Genomic DNA, 20,238 nt, shown 5'->3' with positions numbered 1-20,238 from the left:
TAGGTCACGTTGATCTATTAGAAAGTAATAAAAATCCAGTGGCACACCAGATGCTCTGTTCCTACAGTGACTGAACTGGTTGTGCTCCCCTAGATCTGCCTTTGCTGTAGAGATTGATATGGAAGAGACCCGTTTTGTTGCAGCTGGGGCAGATGAAGGCGTCCGGTTGTGCTGCTACAGATGAACATGGCATTTCTCTCTGCGCTTCTCCCAGGGGTCATTCCTCCCCTGGCCACTGCTGTGCCTACACAACCTGACTGCTTGTCTGCAGGCACTGCGGACATCTGCAAGGGATTCCCACACGGCAGGGTTGAAGCTGTCAGCCTTTTTGTCACATTGGCAGACATTTAAGCCAAAATAAATTACCTTTCTTGGAAATGTGGGAGTTCACAAAATTACGTCTATTATTTGTTTCATGAATGGGTGTCACTTTCCAGAAGGCATCCTGAAGCAATCTACTATTTAAAAAATAGAAAATTTTGTGTGTTTGTGTACACCATTAAAAAACCAACAATTACAACACATACATAAAATCGATTCAAATCCAATGCCAACGGCAGGGACCGGACTTTGAGGATAAAAACAAAGATTGTGAAGTTAAAACCAGCATCATTTGCCAGGTGGGAAAAGACACTCGGTTGCCCACATTCAACGTCGCTCTACCTAAGCCAAGCGACTAATTGCCGAGTGAACTACAACTCCCATGAACCACCGGGGACCCAGTGGCGAGGCCACGTGACCAGGCGCGCGAGGGCAAGGGGGCTCCTCGGCCCCGCCCCCTCCCGTCCTCCTCCACAGCTGCCATATTTCGCCGCTCTTCCTCTCGTGTGTCAGCGAAGAGTGAGGGGCGGAGGAGGAGCATTCGCCGCTCTTAAAGGGGCCACGGTGCCTGGCGGTGGGCCCCCTTCCCCGTCCCCTGCATCCATAGGGAGTCCTCAACTGAGCAGCGCTGCCCGCACCAACGCGGGGAGATGGAGTGGACGGCGGCGAGAGAGCTGGCGCTCCGGAGCGAAACCTGAGCGAGACGGTTGGTGGAGGAAGGAGGGGCGCGCGGGTAACGGAGGGAAAGCGGCGCTCCTCTCCCCCTCCCCCGGCCGCTGCGCGCTGGCCTCTGATTGGCCGCGGCCCGAGAGGGGCTTGGCAGCCGTTGGCTTGAGGGAGAGGGAGGGGCGGGACTGTGGATTCGAGGGGGAGGAGCGGCAGCGTTGGCGGAGCACGAGAATGGCACGAGTTGGGGGGGGGGGGCGCTGGGCAGGTATCTCTGCGCTGTGTGGGCCAAAAGAACAGACACGTTGTAACACCCAGAAGACTATAGGGGGAGGACTCTGCAGGGGGTTCGACTAGATGACTCGGGGGGTCCCTTCCAATCTATCACCCTTCGATTCTGATCTTTATTATTCCAAGGGGGAGATAGTCAGTTTCTTTCATCAAGAAAAGCACTCTTCTTTTTTCCTGTAACATTAAACCTCAAAATAATCCATTTGTGCTTTTGCTGTTTTTTGCTTCCTTTTTCTACTCTGTTCTTCTTTTTTTCCCTTAAGACAAGAAAAGGCCATTCATTTCTGTACAGTAAGGATGGGCAGACATCAGGATTTACTTCATTTATTTTTTTGTACTGAGATCCCAATGGTGCAAAATACTGATCCGCAAGGCAGAGCTGTAGCTACCGGTTGGGGCTGGGTGGTCTAGCCAGGTTTTTTGCCCCTGGTGAAGCCTCCAGAGGGGCAACATTGAGGTTCCCAGCCTGTGTGTGTGTGTGTGTGTGTGTGTGTGTGTGTGTGTGTACACAAATGTGCATGCCAAACTGGGTCTTTGCCCTGGGTGAAATCAGGCCTAGTTTCACCCCTGCCACAAGGAACTGGCACCCAAATGGTGCAAAATATAGGACTGGACGAGGAGCCAGTTGCAAAATGACAGTCCAGAGGAAGAGCCAAGATACCCGTTGCTCACACACCAAGCCTTAGACTGGGTTGACAAGTATAAAAGTACAAATCTCTGAGTTGTGGCAGTTCAGAGATTCCAAAGAAACCACCACCATCTTGCAGTTGCCATTGTTAAACTGGTGGAGGAAGCCTTGCAAGTCTTTCACAAAGCACCAAGAAGTCGCCCAGTAGATTCTGACCCACCTGCTGCTTCATAAGATAGGGAAGTGGCATAGTCAAATTCCAGTATGACAGGTAGTGCATCATTCCAATAATAATAGGGAGAGGGGGAATGTCAGGGAGTTTAGGATGCAATGTCTAGTAGCAGACATGTGCATGGCAAAAGGCATGGATAGGCAAACTAAGTTCCAGGGGCCGGATCCAGCCTAGTCACCTTCTAAATCCAGCCTGTGGACGGTCTGGGATTCAGCATGTTTTTACATGAGTAGAATGTGTCCTTTTAAAATGCATCTCTGGGTTATTTGTGGGGCATAGGAATTTGTTCGTTTTTATTATTATTTTTTTCAAAATATAGTCCAGCCCCCTACAAGGTCTGAGGGACAGTGGACCGGCCCCCTGCTGGAAAAGTTTGCTTGGAAAAGTTTGCTTTTCCAGCCCCTTGCTGGAAAAGGGGCATGGTTTCCTGGGAGTGTACACAAGGGAGCTTGAGTCATATGTAACCTCTGAAAGGTAGAGTTGTGGCACTTTAGAGACTGTCAGCGCAAGGACAGGTCTCTGCATCCTGATGAGCTCTGAAAGCAGCTTACCCAAAACACCTTTACATTAAAATAACATTATTATTATTATTATTATTATTATTATTATTATTATTATTATTATTATAAATTTTTATTGGAATTTTATTTACAACATAACATAAACACCCCACCCCACCCTCCAATACACAAATCTAAAATCACATTATGAAAGTGTCCAAAAGAGAATGTGGCTTCAGGAACATGCAAGGATATTTCCTGCCTTCTCCCCCAGCTGAAAAACCCTTTGGTGTTCCCTTTGGCGACCCCTTTGCAGGCAGCAGTGCCTTCTGAGGAAGACCCTTAGGCGAGGGAGTGGGGTGGACCAGCAGGGTTTGCTCAGCCATTGATGGAGGAAACGTGTGTCCCTCTTGCTTGCGTGGCTCAGTTGGGAGTTCCTCGTGGATCACAACTCCCATTGCCTTTTTCCAGCGAGGCGACTTGGGAGATGATGGACCACGGGCGCCAGGGCCGCCAGCGGGCCTCCGAAACGATTCGCAAGCAGAAGCGCAAGGAGCTGGACGCGCGGCGAAGCAAGTGCCGCATCCGGATTGGCGGCCACCTGGAGCAGTGGTGTCAGCTGAAGGAGCAGCTGGGCTTCTCTTTGCACTCCCAGCTGGCCAAGTACCTGCTGGACAGGTGAGGAAGCTGCTTCAGGGAGAACTGGACTTCCACCCGCCTATTCCTTGGCCTGTTTTGCCTGTGTGTCAAGTGCTAGATTTGCATGCGCTGAAGTAACTGGATGTGTGCAGGTGAGAAGTGGCAAGTCTAACAAAAAGCCAGGCAGGCTCGTGGGAGATGGAGATGGTTGGTTTTAAGCAAACTGCTGTGTCTCGCTTTTCGCTTGTCTCCCCCACCCTCCCTTGCAATACACAGATAATATGGACCTACTGTATTTTTCGCTCTATAAGACACACCAGACCATAAGACTAGTTTTTGGAGGAGGAAAACAAGAAAAAAATATTCTGAATCCCAGAATCCAGAACAGCAAGAGGGATCTCTGCGCAGCAAAAGCAGCGATCCCTCTTTCTGTTCTGGCTTCTGGGATAGCTGTGCAGCCTGCATTCACTCCATAAGACACACACACATTTCCCCTTACTTTTTAGGAGGGAAAAAGTGAGTCTTATAGAGCAAAAAATACGGTAATTTTCCTGGATGTTACAGGGATTACCAAGGCCTGGTTTAAAGGTAATGCCTTTGATATACAAAAATACTTACCTGTGAAGGGATCCAGACACAATGTTCTGTTCCAGTGGTCTTGCCGGTAGCTATCAGAGTTTGATAGCGCATTAATACAGCGCATGCAACCTCACATAGGGAAGTCAATTTACATATCTGACGTCACATTTAAATTTGGTCTGATATAAAATCCCTGAAGCAACGATGGTGGCCCAATGACCCTTGGGATGTTGTCAAGAGTCCAACTCCCATTATTCCTGAACACTGGCCATGTTGACTTAGGGGACTCCCAGCAACATCTGGAAGGCCATAGGTTCCTCAGCCCTGCTCTAGCAAATGCTCCTCTTCTTATTTTATCAGTAATATTGAGGAAAGCAGTTGCTGCGAATCAAGTGCAGACCCCTGTATTTTGCCTGCTCACCTTCCTGCCTCTTCTCTTTCTCGTTCAGGTACAGTTCACAAGGCTCAGTTCCAAAAACAGGTAAGAATCCTAGCAGGTTCTCTGTAGAAAAGGCATTTTATTAGTATTAATTAAAGTGATCTCACGGTAGTCTGGCAGATAAGTACAATGTGTTTGGGTGGGGGTTTTAACCGCATAGCCTGCTTGCCCACTTGGACAAATGTTTCACATGGTAATGCGGGGGGGGGGGGCAGTGGGCTTACCTGAGTCACTGGAGATCGTAGCAGGACAGGCAAACGTTTACAGTATCCCCGTTAAAAGGGGAAGGAGTCTGATTCCAGCCAGCAAAAGACTCACACTGTAATTTGCCATGGATATGCAATAGACGCGTATTTCTTTAAAACGTGTGGCAACAGGCTCTTTAAAAAAAAAGAAAGAGCAAGTTTTAGTTTGGGGGGCCTGTGATACTTCTCTGAAACTAGAGCAAGCCTCAACTTTGGGAGTAGTGGCCCTAAAGTTCCCAACAGATGGTGAAAATCAATTCTATTAGTACTGGTTTGGGGCCAAGATGGCAGATTTTTTCTCTTTCTACAGATGTAAAAACTTTTTACAGCCATTTACTATTGTGGTTAATTAATGGTCACTGTGTTATTTTGCCTACCTCTAAGGTTTAATGTACTTGCTTCAGGGCATTTCATGTCCATCCAATCTCAATCGTTTACATTTTTACCCTCTATACCACAAGTATATGTAATATAGGTAACTCAACTGATTATTCCCATCATATATAAAACCCCGCCGTATTTTTTGCTCCACAAGACGCACCTGAGCATAAGATGCACCTAGTTTTTAGAGGGGGAATGCAAGAAAAAAAAAATTATTTAAAGAGAGCGCTGAGCAGAGCCTGTATGCACGAGCAGCAAGGATCGTGTGTGTGGCGCTTGCAGGCTTCTCCCTCCTCGGGGAAAAGCCCCCAAGAGCCACACACACGCTCCACGCGGCTCTTTAAAGGGAGCGCAACGCTTGCGGGCTTTTCCGGGAGGTGGAGGAAGGGACTGAGGGGCTGCCCTCTGGGATAGCTGCGCGAAGCGTCCTCAGGGCAGCAGGATGAAGGCTCCCTGTGCCCTGAAGAGGCTTTGCGCAGCTAAGCCAGAAGCTAGAACAGCAAGAGGGAGCACTGTGCAGCAATCCCTCTTGCAGTTCTGGCTTAGCTGCACAGCCTCCATTCGCTCCATAAGACGCACACACATTTCGCCTTACTTTTTAGGAGGGAAAAAGTGTGTCTTACAGAGCGAAAAATACGGTAACCCACTGGAGAAGGTGGCTAGAGCTTTTTCTGGAGGTGTAGATCAGTCCCGTAATAATTGTTAATAACAATAATTTATTATTTATACCCCACCCATCTGGCTGGGTTTCCCCAACAACTCTGGGCGGCTTCCAACAGAATATTAAATATTAAATATTTATTTAAATAATAAATATTAAAATACAGTAATAAAAATGTAGTATAGCATGTAAGCTCACTGCAGCGCCGTGTAAACCTTTGAGTTCATTAAACAGTTACGTAGATCAGGTTAGTTTCACACAAAATCTGCAAATTAGCAGAGGACTTACTTCTGTTTCCCTTTCGACATGACCTTTGGGTGCTGGATGTGGCTGAACAAAAGACATAACTTGGATTATGAAGTTTGCGTATATTGTTTCAGTTGACTTCTTTTTTTTTGCAGGATGAGGGAGGAACGAGTAAGCGACTTAGCAGCATCCAATAGGCATGCTTTACTTTTTTTAAGCTCAGCTGTGGTGCACTTCTATCCCTGAAACACCCCAATGTCAAGCATTCTCACCACAGAAGTAAAACCATGCACTTAGGACTATAATGTAGGGAGGTGGAATCCTTGCATGCATGTGTGTGTAGGGGAGAGTTATAGGTAAAGGTAAAGGGACCCCTGACCATTAGGTCCAGTCATGGCCGACTCTGGGGTTCCAGCGCTCATCTCACTTTATTGGCCGAGGGAGCCGGCGTACAGCTTCCGGGTCATGTGGCCAGCATGACTAAGCCGCTTCTGGTAAACCAGAGCAGCGCACGGAAACGCCGTTTACCTTCCCGCCAGTGTGGTACCTATTTGTCTACTTGCACTTTGACATGCTTTTGAACTGCTAGGTGGGCAGGAGCAGGGACCGAGCCACGGGAGCTCACCCCGTCACGGGGATTCGAACCACCGACCTTCTGATTGGCAGGTCCTAGGCTCTGTGGTTTAACCCACAGCGCCACCCATGCACCACGGGGGAGAGTTATACATGGGGATATTGGGTCCCTTGTAGGAAGCCTGTGTCATGCGGGTTTCCCCTTTCTTCTTCCCAGGACAGGATAGCTCCAAAGTTGTTTCCGAGCCTCTTCCTCCTGACGCTCTGCAGCACCTCGTCGTCCTTTCTCACAATCACAGCCAGGAATGTGGCTTCATCCCTAACGTGAAGCCCTCGTTGCTGGAGCCGAAAGAAGTCCCAAGCAGCATGGTATGGGAGTGCCTGGCCGGTCACACCTTCTCTTGGAGCCCCCTCACCTCGCAGACGTGCCCCCCGTCCCCCTGCAAGGCAGCCTTCAGGTGTCCAGAGGAGAAAGCCGTGCGTTCCAAGCCCAGCCCCCCGCCCTCCTGCATCATCCGGCGCCGGCGTTCCCTCCGCAGGGCGGCAGCAGCCCACGCCTTCTCCTTAGCGCTCGCTTCGAACTCACCAAGCCCAGTGGACGAGGCAGAGCCATCTTCCAAAGAGGATGGGGAGGGCGGTGCGGACGGAGAGAGATCGGCGTGCCTCTCTCCTGGCAGCGGAACGGTCCTTGGCGAGGAGGCGGGATTGCTGAGCGACCAGAACCCCGATGAGACAGGTGAGGGGGGTTGGCTGCTTGTAGGATGCTGGAGGGAAGTCCTTGAACTTGAGAGCCAGTGTGGTGTAGTGGTTAAGAGTGGTAGACTCGTAATCTGGTGAAGTGGGTTCACTTCCCCGCTCCTCCACATGCAGCTGCTGGGTGACCTTGGGCTAGTCTAGGGGTCAGCATACTTTTTCACCAGGGGGCCGGTCCACTGACCCTCAGACCTTGTGGGGGGCTGGACTATATTTTTGGGGGGGGGGAATGAATGAATTCCTATGCCCCACAAATAAGCCAGAGATGCATTTGAAATAAAAGCACACATTCTACTCATGTAAAAACACGCTGATTCCCGGACCGTCCGTCGGCCGGATTTAGAAGGCGATTGGGCCGGATTCAGCCCTCGGGCCTTAGTTTGCCTACCCATGGGCTAGTCTCACTTCTCTGAAGTCTCTCAGCCTCACTCACCTCACAGAGTGTTTGTTGCAGGGGAGGGAGGGAAAGGAGAATGTTAGCCGTTTTGAGACTCCTTAAGGGGAGTGAAAGGCGGGATATCAAATCCAAACTCTTCTTCTTGGATGGTTAGGGACCGAAGAGGCCCCGCTTGGGTTAGGGGCTATAGGAAGGGGTTACATTGGAGTGTGAGATGCAATTGTTGGGTGCACCTGAAAGTAAAAGCAGCCTGGAAAGGGCTGGCCCAGCAAGTGAAATACCGTACTTTTCCATGTATAACACGCCCCTGTGTATAAGACGCCCCCTATTTTGGGGGACTCCAATTTAAGAAAATGACCCAGAGTTGTGGAGCTTTTTTGAGGAGGGGATTGACAGAGATTGACAATCGCTCACGTCTGCAACAAGCGTCTGCCAGAAACAGCAAGCAAACGCCACGGCAGCAGCCAATCTACAACAGCCATTGACCCAGCAACCAATCACTCACCCATTTAACACAGCAGGAGCCAATACAAAGAACCCCTTGCCGCAGCCACCAATCACACACAAAATCGGCAATGGCAATCTGCAGCTCGTGGCTGCAACCAATCACCCGTCACCCCTACCCACTCCCTGTGTAGAAGAAGCCCCCAGTTTTTAACCCTTATTTTTGAGTAAAAAAAAAGGTCGTCTTATACACAGAAAAGTACGGTGATAAATTCAGCTTGCTTAATAAGCAAGCACCATCACGTTACAAATTGTGGAATACGGTCTGCAAAGCATGCCTTTCAAATCCTTATGGTTACCGAGAAATTGAAGAAATCTCCTCCAATACTGTCAAATAATCAGAAACCACAGAGAATCTGTATGAATTTCTAGCTCATTTTTTTTGTTCTTCCTTCTCTATGTATTTAGATTATCATCCTGCAGGTAGGATTCTGTCATTGATAACTTTGTTATATGCCCCTTGGGGGCTATTTGAGGAGGGGGGCATGCTTAAGGAATTATTATCATTACCAAGCCTGCCACAGGTTTTTAAAGCAAAGCAAAGGGAAATGTAGCATCTCATTTTATTTGAGACACGTACCAGAAAGGATCTGTTAATTAGCAATGTAGGTTTTGATAACATGTCTATGTAATTTCTGTATATTCTTTTCTAAATGGTAATTGCTTGAATTAATTGTAATTGAGTTGGAATAACAAAGGCGATGATGGTTAGAAAACATCTTGTACCTTATTGACACAAAAAAGCAAATTGCTGGTATTAAAGAGGGGGGTTTCTTTATGGGGAAAACATCTGCCTATGTAATAGCAAAAAGACTCCTCTATTCACAAAGAACATACGGAATCCATTCTGGAAGTCCGTTCAACTTCCAAAACATTCTGAAACCGAGGTGTGGCTTCCGATTGGCTGCAGGAAGCTCCTGCAGCCAATCGGAAGCCATGTCGGACATTCGGGTTCCAAAGAACGTTTGCAAACCAGAGCAGTCACTTCCGGGTTTGCAGAGTTCAGGAGCCAAAGCATTCAAGTCGCAAGGCATTCGTCAACCAAGGTACGACTGTAATTTCGAACTGTTCCTGGTTTAGACTGTGGTTTCAGTGGGGTCTTTTATATCCTCTTCATTGTTCCTCGCCGACTGGACACCCCCTAATTTCCCAGGTTACAAAGCATGCAGTTCTGCTGATTTCGCTGCACAAGGCCGCAGTCTCAGTCCCTAGCATCCCCAGCTAGGCTGGGACAGATCCACTGCCCCAAACCCTAGACAGCTAGAGGACCTAGATGGGCCATTGGCCGGGCTGAGTACAGTGGTGCCCCGCAAGACGAATGCCTTGCAAGACGAAAAACCCGCTAGACAAAAGGGTTTTCCGTTTTTCGAGGCGCTTCGCAAGACAAATTTCCCTATGGGCTTGCTTCGCAAGACGAAAACGTCTTGCGAGTCTTGCAAGTTTTTTCCCTTTTTTCCCCTTTTTCTAAGCCGCTAATAGCGCTAATCCGCTAAGCCGCTAATAGGGATGCTTCGCAAGACGAAAAAACCGCTAGATGAAGAGACTCGTGGAACGGATTATTTTCGTCTTGTGAGGCACCACTGTATCAGGCAGCTTCCTGTGTTCCTATGTATGCACATTCTGTGGCTGTCTCACCCAGTTCTGACTGTGAATGTTTCCTCTTGCAGCGACTCCCTCTGAAGAGATTCCAACTGCCACAGAAGTCACAGAACCTGAAAGGTCAGTTTCCATGCTGCCTGGCTGCCTAGATACAAGAGGCAGTTTACGACTTTAAAATAATAAAGCAAACAAATGGTGCAAAACGCAGACCAGCAGAGTTTCTGCAGGCTGACCGATGGACTTCTCAGGAGCACATGGCATAAGCTCCCTGGCCTGGCTTCTTCACTTCTGCCTTCTCTCAGGGCACCCTTGAGTGAGAATGTCAATGTGGATCTCCACTTGCCCATTTTCTGGTGGGACAGGCAACTTTCCTCAGATGACTGAGCTCAGGAAGAATTGGGCTTTCCTGTTTCACAGCAGAGGCTGGCTACAAGGGTCGTCTAAATAGTGATTGTGGCATTGACAAAATTGCTATGCTCCCCAGTCACCCATTGGTGATATGTATACCTGGTGTGTTGATGAACCATATATCTGTTGATACATTTCTTTAAAGCATTTTTTGTCATTTGTTGTTGTTTGCATAGGGTCTGTTGGTTTCTGCTCTAGGTAATGGAGTTTTTAAAGGTAAAGGTAAAGGGACCCCTGACCATTAGGTCCAGTCGTGACCGACTCTGGGGTTGCAGCGCTCATCTCGCTTTATTGGCCGAGGGAGCCGGCGTACAGCTTCCGGGTCATGTGGCCAGCATGACTAAGCCGCTTCTGGCGAACCAGAACAGCGCATGGAAACGCCGTTTACCTTCCCGTCAGAGTGGTACCTATTTATCTACTTGCACTCTGGTGTGCTTTCGAACTGCTAGGTTGGCAGAAGCAGGGACCGAGCAATGGGAGCTCACCCCATTGCAGGGATTCGAACTTCTGACCTTCTGACTTGTCTCCAAGGCACTTTGAAGTTGCCCACCTCCACAGCAACCTTGATAACACATTCATGGAAAAAGACTGTGCAGGCATCTGTCAGTAAGCTTAGCAGTTACGGGAAACTCTTACGTAGAAGGATCTTTGCATCCTGTACCCTCTCACTTAGTTTTTATTTTAATTATTTTGTATTCTCTGCAGCACTTTGCCTCTGTCAGAGGAGATGCCAGAGTCTGTGCCTGACCAACCAGAGCAGGAAGACGACGAAAGAGAGGAAGACAATCTGGTATATACAGATGACCTGCAAGATGAGAATTATCAGCCTTCCCTGGACAGGTAAATGGGTTTTGCGGGGCATTACCACCAGTTAAGGACTGTGCAAGCATTTCTTGTTTAACATTGCTGTTCTCATTATTATTATGACTTTTCTATCCCATCTTTCCTCCAAGGAGCTCAAAGCAGCTTCCCTGGTCCTCCCCACTCTCCATTTTAAAACTCACAACAACCATGTGAGGTACATTAAGCTGAGAGTCTGTGAAGTGCCCAGTTGAGCTGGGATTTGAACTCTGGTCTGCCAGGTCCTAGTCTAGCACTGTGAAACTGCACAGCTGATTAGCTCTTGTGGGGTGCCACCCATCCTTTAGAGTCCGGTAGCATTGCAGTGGTGTTGCATCCTGTCAAGTTAGTTTGGTTCCTGGGTGGCCAGAGCAGCTGTTCAGGGCTCAAGTACCGTAATTTTTCGCTCTATAGGACGCACTTTTTCCCCTCCAAAAATTAAGGGGACATGTGTGTGCGTCCTATGGAGCGAATGCAGGCTCCTTGGCTTCAGCGATAGCAACGCGAAGCCTCCAAAGTGCAGAGGGAGCGCTCCCGCTGTGATCCGGAGACTTCGTGTTGCTTTCACTGAAGCCTGGAGAGCGAGAGGGGTTGGTGCGCACCGACCCCTCTCACTCTCCAGGCTTCCAAGGTAGCCGCCTGAAGCCTCTGGAGCCCAGTGGGAACTCCCACTGTGCTCAAGAGGCTTCGGGTGAACGCACCTTGAACTCACAGAACACACCTTGTTTTAGAGGGGGAGAACAAGAAAAAAAATTCTCCCCCTCTCTACGCAACGCCCCTTCAGCGAAGCAGCAGGAGACATGGAAGGGGCTCTGTTTCTCCTGCCGCTTTGCTGAAGGGGTGCTGAGCAGAGAGGGGGAGGTTTTTTTCTTGTTCTCTGCCTCTAAAACAAGGTGCGTCCTATGGTCAGGTGCATCCTATAGAGCGAAAATACGGTACTTAGCAGACAAGCTTTTGCCCCTACAGGGCTGGATTTAGGTTTGATGAGGCCCTAAGCTACTGAAGGTAATGGGGCCCTTTATATGTCCAGTGCTCCTTTGTCAAATTGTCGCTGTTTTTGTGTGTTGAATATATGCTATAGGGTAATTTATGGAGCTAATAGGTATATAAAGCCATTTATACATGTTGCCATACAACCAGCCCATGCAGAATGTAGGCACCCTATATATAGAAATGAGCAAACTAGTGATATTTTAGGGAGCAGGCTAGCAGGTGGGGCCCATTACTTACATCATAGGAGCCTACACAACAACACAAAACCCTGTTGCTGTATGTAGGTTTTATTTTATTTGTTTTTTATTTTATATTTTGGAAATGTACATCTAGGTTTTTTTTTTCTTTTAATTTTTTTGGGGCCCCCAAGAGAGTGGGACCCTAAGAAGAAGAAAAGTTTGGATTTGATATCCCACTTTATCACTACCCTAAGGAGTCTCAAAGTGGCAAACATTCCCCTTTCCCTTCCTCCCCCACAACAAACACTCTGTGAGGTGAGTGGGGCTGAGAGACTTCAGAGAAGTGTGACTGGCCCAAGGTCACCCAGCAGCTGCATGTGGAGGAGCGGGGAAGTGAACCCGGTTCACCAGATTACGAGTCCACCACTCTTAACCACTACACCACACTGGCTATCGCTTGTTTAGCTTATACGTAAATCCGGATGCGGGTGGCGCTTTGGGTTAAACCACAGAGCCTAGGACTTGCCAATCAGAAGGTTGGCGGTTCGAATCCCCGCAACGGGGTGAGCTCCCGTTGTTTGGTCCCAGCTCCTGCCAACCTAGCAGTTTGAAAGCACAAAGTGCAAGTAGATAAATAGGTACCGCTCCAGCGGGAAGGTAAATGGCGTTTCCGTGCACTGCTCTGGTTCGCCAGAAGCGGCTTAGTCATGCTGGCCACATGACCCGGAAGCTGTACGCCCGCTCCCTCGGCCTATAGAGCGAGATGAGCGACGCAACCCCAGAGTCGGCCACAACTGGACCTAATGGTCAGGGGTCCCTTTACTCTTTACCTTTACCTAAATCCGGCACTGTGCCCCTTCCATTTCCCCACCACTTTTAAAGACGGCTGCTTCCTTCCTCCTTGCCACAGCGGCAGCCTGAAGACCCTTCTGTGGAAGGGTCCCTTTTGTTGTTACAGGGAAGACCCTTTTGTTGCTACGCTTACCAAGCTTCTTTCTTCCTGTACAGTTGCAAGAAGCGGGCACAGCCTGGTGATGAGGATGTGGCCCAGATTGGTCCAAAGAGAATCAGGTGGGTGCTGGTCCGTTGGCTTTTTGAGCCCAAAGGGCACGCCTTTAACCTCCCCAGAAGTGGGCCATAGCGTAGGGACCATGGAAGAAGGCCTCTAATTCATGGTTAGATTAAGGCGGTCATGCTCGACAAATGGACTGATCTATTGAATCCCTATTATTTGCCCATGGTCAAATATTCCATGAATCTGGTGGTGCTTGAAGAATTGGCCAGCTGTCAACTTAGCACAAGCACCTTTAAAAGCACCTTTAACTACTGCCTTTCATTTTTCAATTAGTGTCAGGGAACCTTCCAGAGTAGAAAGAGAGGCAGGAGCTCTAGAAGGGAGGAAGGGGAATTCCATTGCACCTACTAAATCTCACCCACAGTTCTCCTTAAAAAAATCAGCTGCTTAAATATATTTATGCTGTTCTGAGAAAGTTGACGCTTTAAAAATACTTGGCCAAGTACAATGGTACCTCGGGTTAAGAACTTAATTCATTCTGGAGGTCCGTTCTTAACCTGAAACTGTTCTTAACCTGAGGCACCACTTTAGCTAATGGGGCCTCCCGCTGCCGCCATGCCACCGCTGCACAATTTCTGTTGTCATCCTGAAGCAAAGTTCTTAACCCGAGGTACTATTTCTGGGTTAGCGGAGTCTGTAACCTGAAGTGTATGTAATCTGAAACGTCTGTAACCCAAGGTACCACTGTATTTGACATCTGACCATATTGTTTTTGAGTAATCCAATGCTCGACGCTTGGCATAAGAACATAGGAAGCTGCATTGTGCCAAATCAGACCATTTGTCCATCTAGCTCATTATTGTCTACACTGACTGGCAGCAGCTCTTCTGGGTTTAAGAACAGGGAACCTGGAGATGCCAGGGATTCAACATGAGTTTCCTCTTCCTTCCTCTGCCTTTCTTTGCAGGAAGGCAGCCAAGCGAGAGATCCTTCTCTGCGACTATGATGGCTGTGGGAAGATCTTCTCCAACCGCCAATATTTGAATGTAAGTGATGAATCAGTGGCAGGAAGCACTTCCCCACACACAAGGGCACAGAGGGGACATGGAGCACTGGGAAATGGTCGAATCCTGAGGAAACGTGAATTGGTCAGCCAGGACTATTTGACTGCCACGGGAGGTGATAAGGTCTCCTTTGCAGGAGGCAGTTAAACAAAAAACAAGAGATACATCTGCAGATTCCTGCACAGAACAAGGTTTTGTATTAGATTACCTCCACGGTCCCTTGCAGCTCTAAAATTCTGTCATTTTAGGAAATCCGGTTTGGTGGGGAACATATCGTATGACCACTCGCATAGCAGCAGCAGAAAAGGCCGCCATATTGATAGCTGATCAGAGAGGATTAGACAGGCTTAGCGCAGCCTACTGGCCCACCAGTTGAGGACCAAAAGTTTAAAAATATATAAAGGACCCTTGGACAGTTAAGTCCCGTCAAAGGCGACTATGGGGTTCAACTGCTCATCTCGCTTTCAGGCCAAGGGAGCCGGTGTTTGTCCACAGACAGCTTTCTGGGTCATGTGTCCAGCAGGACTAAACAGCTTCTGGTGCAACGGAACACCATTTACCTTCCCGCTGGAGCGGTACCTATTTATCTACTTGCACTTTGATGTGCTTTCAAACTGCTAGGTGGCAGGAGCAGGGACCGAGCAATGGGAGCTCACCCCGTCGTGGGGATTCGAACTGCCGACCTTCTGATCGTCAAGCCCTAGGCTCTGTGCTTTAACCCACAGGGCCACCCGCGTCCCCTGTCCCTAGTTAACTGCAGAAAATTTCCATGGGAGCCCCACCCCTTCAAGGATTTCATGCCCCAGCAATATGGGCAGAAAGAACTGTGGAGGATCATTCATTGGGCATGGTCCTTCATGCCCTCCTCGTAGGGACCTTAGATGCTGGAGGTGGTGGGCATGCAAAGCTCCCTGGGGCAGCATACCTACCACAGCAAAGTCCCACCTTGCCTCATCAAAGCCATGTAAAGAGGCAGCGGACGGGCACATTTCTGAGACTGCAGTTTGTCACGCAATTATGTGATGCATTTTATCTGTTCAGGAAGATTGCTTTGCTCTGTTTTTGTAAAGCAGTTTTGTTGCCGAAGGCAGAGTTTTTGTTCCACTTTGACCTCTTTTTCTGCCCCCTCAGCACCACAAGAAATACCAGCATGTTCACCAAAAAACGTTCACCTGCTCTGACCCCAGCTGCGGCAAGTCCTTCAACTTCAAGAAGCACCTTAAGGAGCACGAGAAACTGCACAGCGGTGAGGATTCTTGTAGGATCCCACCTGGTTAGGATCCCTACCAGCCCAGCTCTTGAAGTGCTTTTAACTTGCCTTTGGCGAACCCTTTCCTGCCCCCTTATTCCATCCGGGAGATGATGCGGAGAGCAGCTAGCCATAGATTGGTCCTGAACAGGTTCAAGTTCCTGCTCCCAGAAGGGAGCAAATTATGTAGAAGCACGTACTATGGTGTCTAGAGGTATATATTTGGGCAGGCCCCACAGCTATTATTTGAGGTTGGTTTTCATTTCTGGGTATTGAGTTAGTCTTCAGACTTATCAAGAGGATTTAAGATTGGCAGCGTGAGACTCACAGAAACATGGCATGCAAGATCAGAAAACATTGCCCACTGCGCAATTATTCACTCCAAAAAGATGGTGTGAAATTATAGATAGATATAGATATAAATAAGATAGTTTATCCTTCCAGATTCGAACTGTAAGTCCTTTGATAATCATAGATAAAAGGTAAAGGGACCCCTGGCCATTAGGTCCAGTCGTGGCCGACTCTGGGGTTGCGGCGCTCATCTCGCTTTACTGGCCAAGGGAGCCAGCGTACAGCTTCCAGGTCAGGTGGCCAGCATGACTAAGCCGATTCTAGCGAACCAGAGCAGCGCACGGAAACGCCGTTTACCTTCCCACCGGAGCGGTACCTATTTATCTACTTGCACTTTGACGTGCTTTCAAACTGCTAGGTGGGCAGGAGCAGGGACCAAGCAATGGGAGTGCACCCCGTCACGGGGATTCGAACCTCTGACCTTCTGATCGCCAAGCCCTAGGCTCTGTGGTTTAACCCACAGTGCCACCCACGTCCCTACTTTGATAACCATAGAGGTTTGCAAAATCCGCTTTTGTTGTCTTGCTAGATATAGATGTATCTTGAAAGATACTTGAAACATTTTCAGAGGTTTGATCTCCATTGAACTGCTTTGATTTGGGATTTGGTGTGTGTGAGAGAGCAATATTGTTATTTGGATCCTAACTCTCCTTCCATTAACCTAACTCTCCTTCCATTAACGGAATTGTGTTCATGTTCATAAAACAATGCTATCCTGCCTTTGTGTTCCTCTTGTGCTCCCCCCCAAAAAACCCCCCACCAAAATCTGTTCTTGGGGTTTGCGGGACCCGTGGGATTGATGTGGGATATGGTGCCCAACAGATGAAGGGGAAAGTTGGCAGAAATCATCTTCTCCATTTCATGAATTGGCGGGGGGGGGGGGGACGACTTAGGATGATTGCCAATATGTGTAACAAGGTTTTCTATGTAAACACTGTAGTAGTTAAAAGATTAATATTTGGAAAACTATTAGACACTCACTACAATATAAGCTTGTTACCTTGGGCCCAAAATAGCCAGTGACCTACTTTTTTCTTCCCTGCAGATAAAAGGGACTACATCTGTGAGTTCTGCGCCCGCTCCTTCCGAACTAGCAGCAATTTGATCATCCACCGGCGAATCCACACTGGAGAAAAACCCTTACAGTAAGGACTGTTGTATTGTACTACTGATAATAAGAACAATTAATAATGCTTTTTCTTCTTTGGCGATCACTCGTAGCCAAGTAAGATTGTCTTCCATAAACATGGTTTTAACGATGAGTCCGTAAGTGACTGTGGAGGCCAGTTCTGGATCCACACGTCCTTCCACAGTGGGGACATTGGTTTCCGGGCGGGACTTGATTATGGTGTGGATTTGCCAAGTGTGCCTTCCTCTTAGCACATTTCTCCCTTGCGTCCTGAGTTCGAGTGTCTTCAAAGCCCATGACACCTTTGGTAAAGGCTGTTCTCCAACTGGAGCGCTCGCAGGCCAGTGTTTCCCAGTTGTCGGTGTTTATACTACATTTTTTTAGATTTGCCTTGAGACAATCTTTAAAATTCTTTTGTTGACCACCAGCATTACGCTTTCAGAATAGAGTAGTTGCTTTGGAAGACAATAAATTCACCAGCTGCTCCCAGGGTAGGCTGCAGCAAATTAAAATTCAATATTTAAAACAGTTAAAACAAGACATAGGAATATGGTGGGTCCTAAAAACACATATCCCCTAGCATATGGGGATGGAGCTGTCCAGTCACGAGTTCCCTGAACCCCCTCATGTGGATGAGCATCACCACCCCTTTTCTTGTATATTTGATGCAGGTGTGAGATCTGTGGGTTCACCTGCCGCCAGAAGGCCTCCCTCAACTGGCACATGAAGAAGCACGACGCGGACTCCTTCTACCAGTTCTCCTGCGACCTCTGCGGCAAGAAGTTTGAGAAGAAAGACAACGTCACCGCACACAAGAGCAAGAGTCACCCTGAGGTGGCTGCCGGGCCTCCACAGCCTGTGCAGGAACCCCCAGCTCTGAGCCACCCGCTTGCTCTGGAGCCGTTGGAAAACCCCGTCCAGAGCCAGCCCGGCAACCCACCAAGGAGGGCGGAGGAGTCCGCCCTCATCATCGCAGTCACTATCGAGTAATTGGGCCGGGCCAATCGAGAAGCAAAATGGCGGAGAGGATTCCTGGCAAATCCTGTCGGCGACAGAAATGGACTCCGGCGTTTGGTTCGCAGTCGCAGAAGGATGCAAGATGGAGACCCCAGAAAAGGGTCTGGAAAGCCCCGACCCCAGGAAGCAATGTCTTGCCAGCTGCATCCCTTCAGCGCAGCTGCTTTTGGACTCGGTATCTGCAACACAAACGGCCCAGGGCTCAGCCTTGCCTAGTGGCAGGATGATGAGGAGTACAGTATCAGGAAGGCCTTGAAAGTCTTAAGTTTGTGGTGATTCGATCCCAGACCCCAAGTATGGGAGGGACTAAGGAGGCCCGGGCAGCTGGTAGAGGAGGCGTAAACATACCTCTTCAAATCTCACCTCACATGGATAACAGCTCTGGATTTAGCTCGTATGGATTAATGACGATGGAAGACGTGCCGTGCCCTGTTGTTGTTCTTAAATCCTTTTCCTTTGGGAAGCTTAAAAGATGCCGCTGTCTCAAATGGCTACGGGATCAAGCCAAGGACCTGGAATATGCAAGGCGTAGCCTCCACTACAGAACTGTGATCAGAACTGGAGATACACTCTGGAACCTGTATATGCAAATCTTTGCTTATTTTACATGTTTCGCTGGCCTTGGAGGCGGACTGACATGTTATGGAGAGATGGCAAAGACTTGGGCACTTCACTCCCAACCCCTGGCCACTGGAAATTGTTTACCTTGGCTTTGGAGATTCACCAGGCATTTCCCACATACTCAACCCTTAAAGGGGGCACGGCGGGGGGAGAGAAGCACATTTCTACTTCTTACGGCTGCATAAAGAGAGGTTTTTGGGTGGGGATCGGGGTTTTTTGAATTCTCAGGAAACTAAATTCTGCATCCAGTCCAACACCCTGCATTTTTTCCTGTGCTTGCACATTGTTATTTAATACATTTCCCGTTCCTGCCTAGATTGCACAGATTTTACGTTGTTAGGTGGGCCATTGAGAAACTTAGCTTTCACTCCCTGGCTTCCCACAGCCAGTTAGACTTTTCAGCCATCCAGCTTGAGCCTGCAGTTTTGTACCTTATCATCTCAGTAGGTAGAGCACAAGGCTCAGCATCGTGGGGTAGAGTCTCAAGTTGGGCAAAAGATTCCCTCATTGCAGGGGGTTGGACTAGATGACCCTTGGGGTCCCTTCCAATGCTACATTTCTATGATTCTATCTGGAGCTGCCTTCCAGTAATTTAGGCAATAGTCAAGGAGAATAAGGAGTTGGCACAAGGCACTCTGCAGATCAAGACTCTTCATTCCTGGTGTACCTTGTTTAGGGTCGGCTCAAACCTACATTCTTGCTTCTTTTGGATATTCCCACCCTGCCGTCTGAGATGAAAGCCAGCAGCAGCAACAAACTGCATACTCCAAACTTTATTATGTGAGCAGGTTCTGATGAGCCATTTCACAAGGCAATGACCCTAAGGCAACTTTGCTCCCACTCTTTGGAAATTTTTGAATTTTTAAAAAGCCTTATAAGGCTCTGAGCATGCCTCATCTGGAGACAAGTAATTCTTCTCCCTGTGAAGCAGCTGTGATAGGGATCTTTTAGCTATACCTGGCGCTGTGGGTTAAAGCACAGAGTCTAGGGCTTGCCGATCAGAAGGTTGGTGGTTCGAATCCCCATGACGGGGTGAGCTCCCGTTGCTCTGTCCCTGCTCCTGCCAACCTAGCAGTTCGAAAGCACGTCAAAGTGCAAGTAGATAAATAGGTACCACTCTGGCAGGAAGGTAAACAGCATTTCTGTGTGCTGAAATGGTTCGCCAGAAGCAGCTTAGTCCTGCTGAAATGGTTCGCCAGAAGCAGCTTAGTCCTGCTGGCCACATGACACGGAAGCTGTACGCCAGCTCCCTCGGCCAATAAAGCAAGATGAGCGCTGCAACCCCAGAGTCGTCCGCAACTGGACCTAACGGTCAGGGGTCCCTTTACCTTTTAGTACATGGAGATGCCAGAATTACCTGTCTTTGCTCAAAGGAGGCTATTGCATCTCCACACTCAAGTTAGTTCTTTGGGCATCACTTCAGAAAAAAACAAGTATGTCTCAGCTCTCCTATTTTTGGGGAACACTAGTCCAGCCTGCAGAATCTGCAAAGCACATGATCTTTGGGTTTTTCCTCGTCACAGCTTATTGGAGTGTTCTGCAAAGGAGCACAGTAATCCCCATGTTGATGGGGAATGGAGGACTGAAAGAAAATGCCAAGCACATCTCTGCCGAAGCGAACACAGAGCTTAATCCAAGAGTTTGTCTTCCCTACAGACTTAACCGTTTTAACAGTCGCGCACAGAGTGAACTCTGGAAACTTGTGCAAGTGTCACCCA

The 20,238-nt window shown here is 48.5% G+C and overlaps 3 protein-coding genes across 3 annotated transcripts in view; all 3 read left to right on the top strand.

Annotated features, from left to right (window-relative positions):
* Positions 1-20,238, top strand: part of LOC309336893 (L-amino-acid oxidase-like) — a 268,023-nt gene that overhangs the window by 215,333 nt on the left and 32,452 nt on the right. The gene's annotated exons all lie outside the window — the stretch shown is intronic.
* ZNF692 (zinc finger protein 692) lies at positions 683-19,641 on the top strand. The gene is made up of 11 exons (XM_081853255.1): positions 683-1,027; positions 3,110-3,316; positions 4,306-4,337; positions 6,619-7,137; positions 9,723-9,774; positions 10,768-10,902; positions 13,083-13,145; positions 14,057-14,135; positions 15,285-15,399; positions 16,799-16,898; positions 17,554-19,641. The coding sequence occupies exons 2-11, from the start codon at positions 3,126-3,128 to the stop codon at positions 17,870-17,872; spliced, it is 1,605 nt and encodes a 534-aa protein (XP_081709381.1). The 5' UTR covers positions 683-1,027; positions 3,110-3,125; the 3' UTR covers positions 17,873-19,641.
* LOC309336669 (uncharacterized protein) overlaps positions 12,285-20,238 on the top strand; it is a 74,232-nt gene continuing 66,278 nt past the window's right edge. The window contains exon 1 of the mRNA XM_081852811.1: positions 12,285-12,304. The gene's annotated coding sequence lies outside the window, so the exon portion shown is untranslated. The remainder of the gene's footprint in view (positions 12,305-20,238) is intronic.

Source organism: Podarcis erhardii, assembly GCF_964252035.2.
Source record: "Podarcis erhardii genome assembly, chromosome: 2".
NCBI lineage: Eukaryota > Metazoa > Chordata > Lepidosauria > Squamata > Lacertidae > Podarcis > Podarcis erhardii.
Note: the sequence above shows the minus strand (reverse complement) of the source record. Positions and strands in the feature narration are given on the sequence as shown.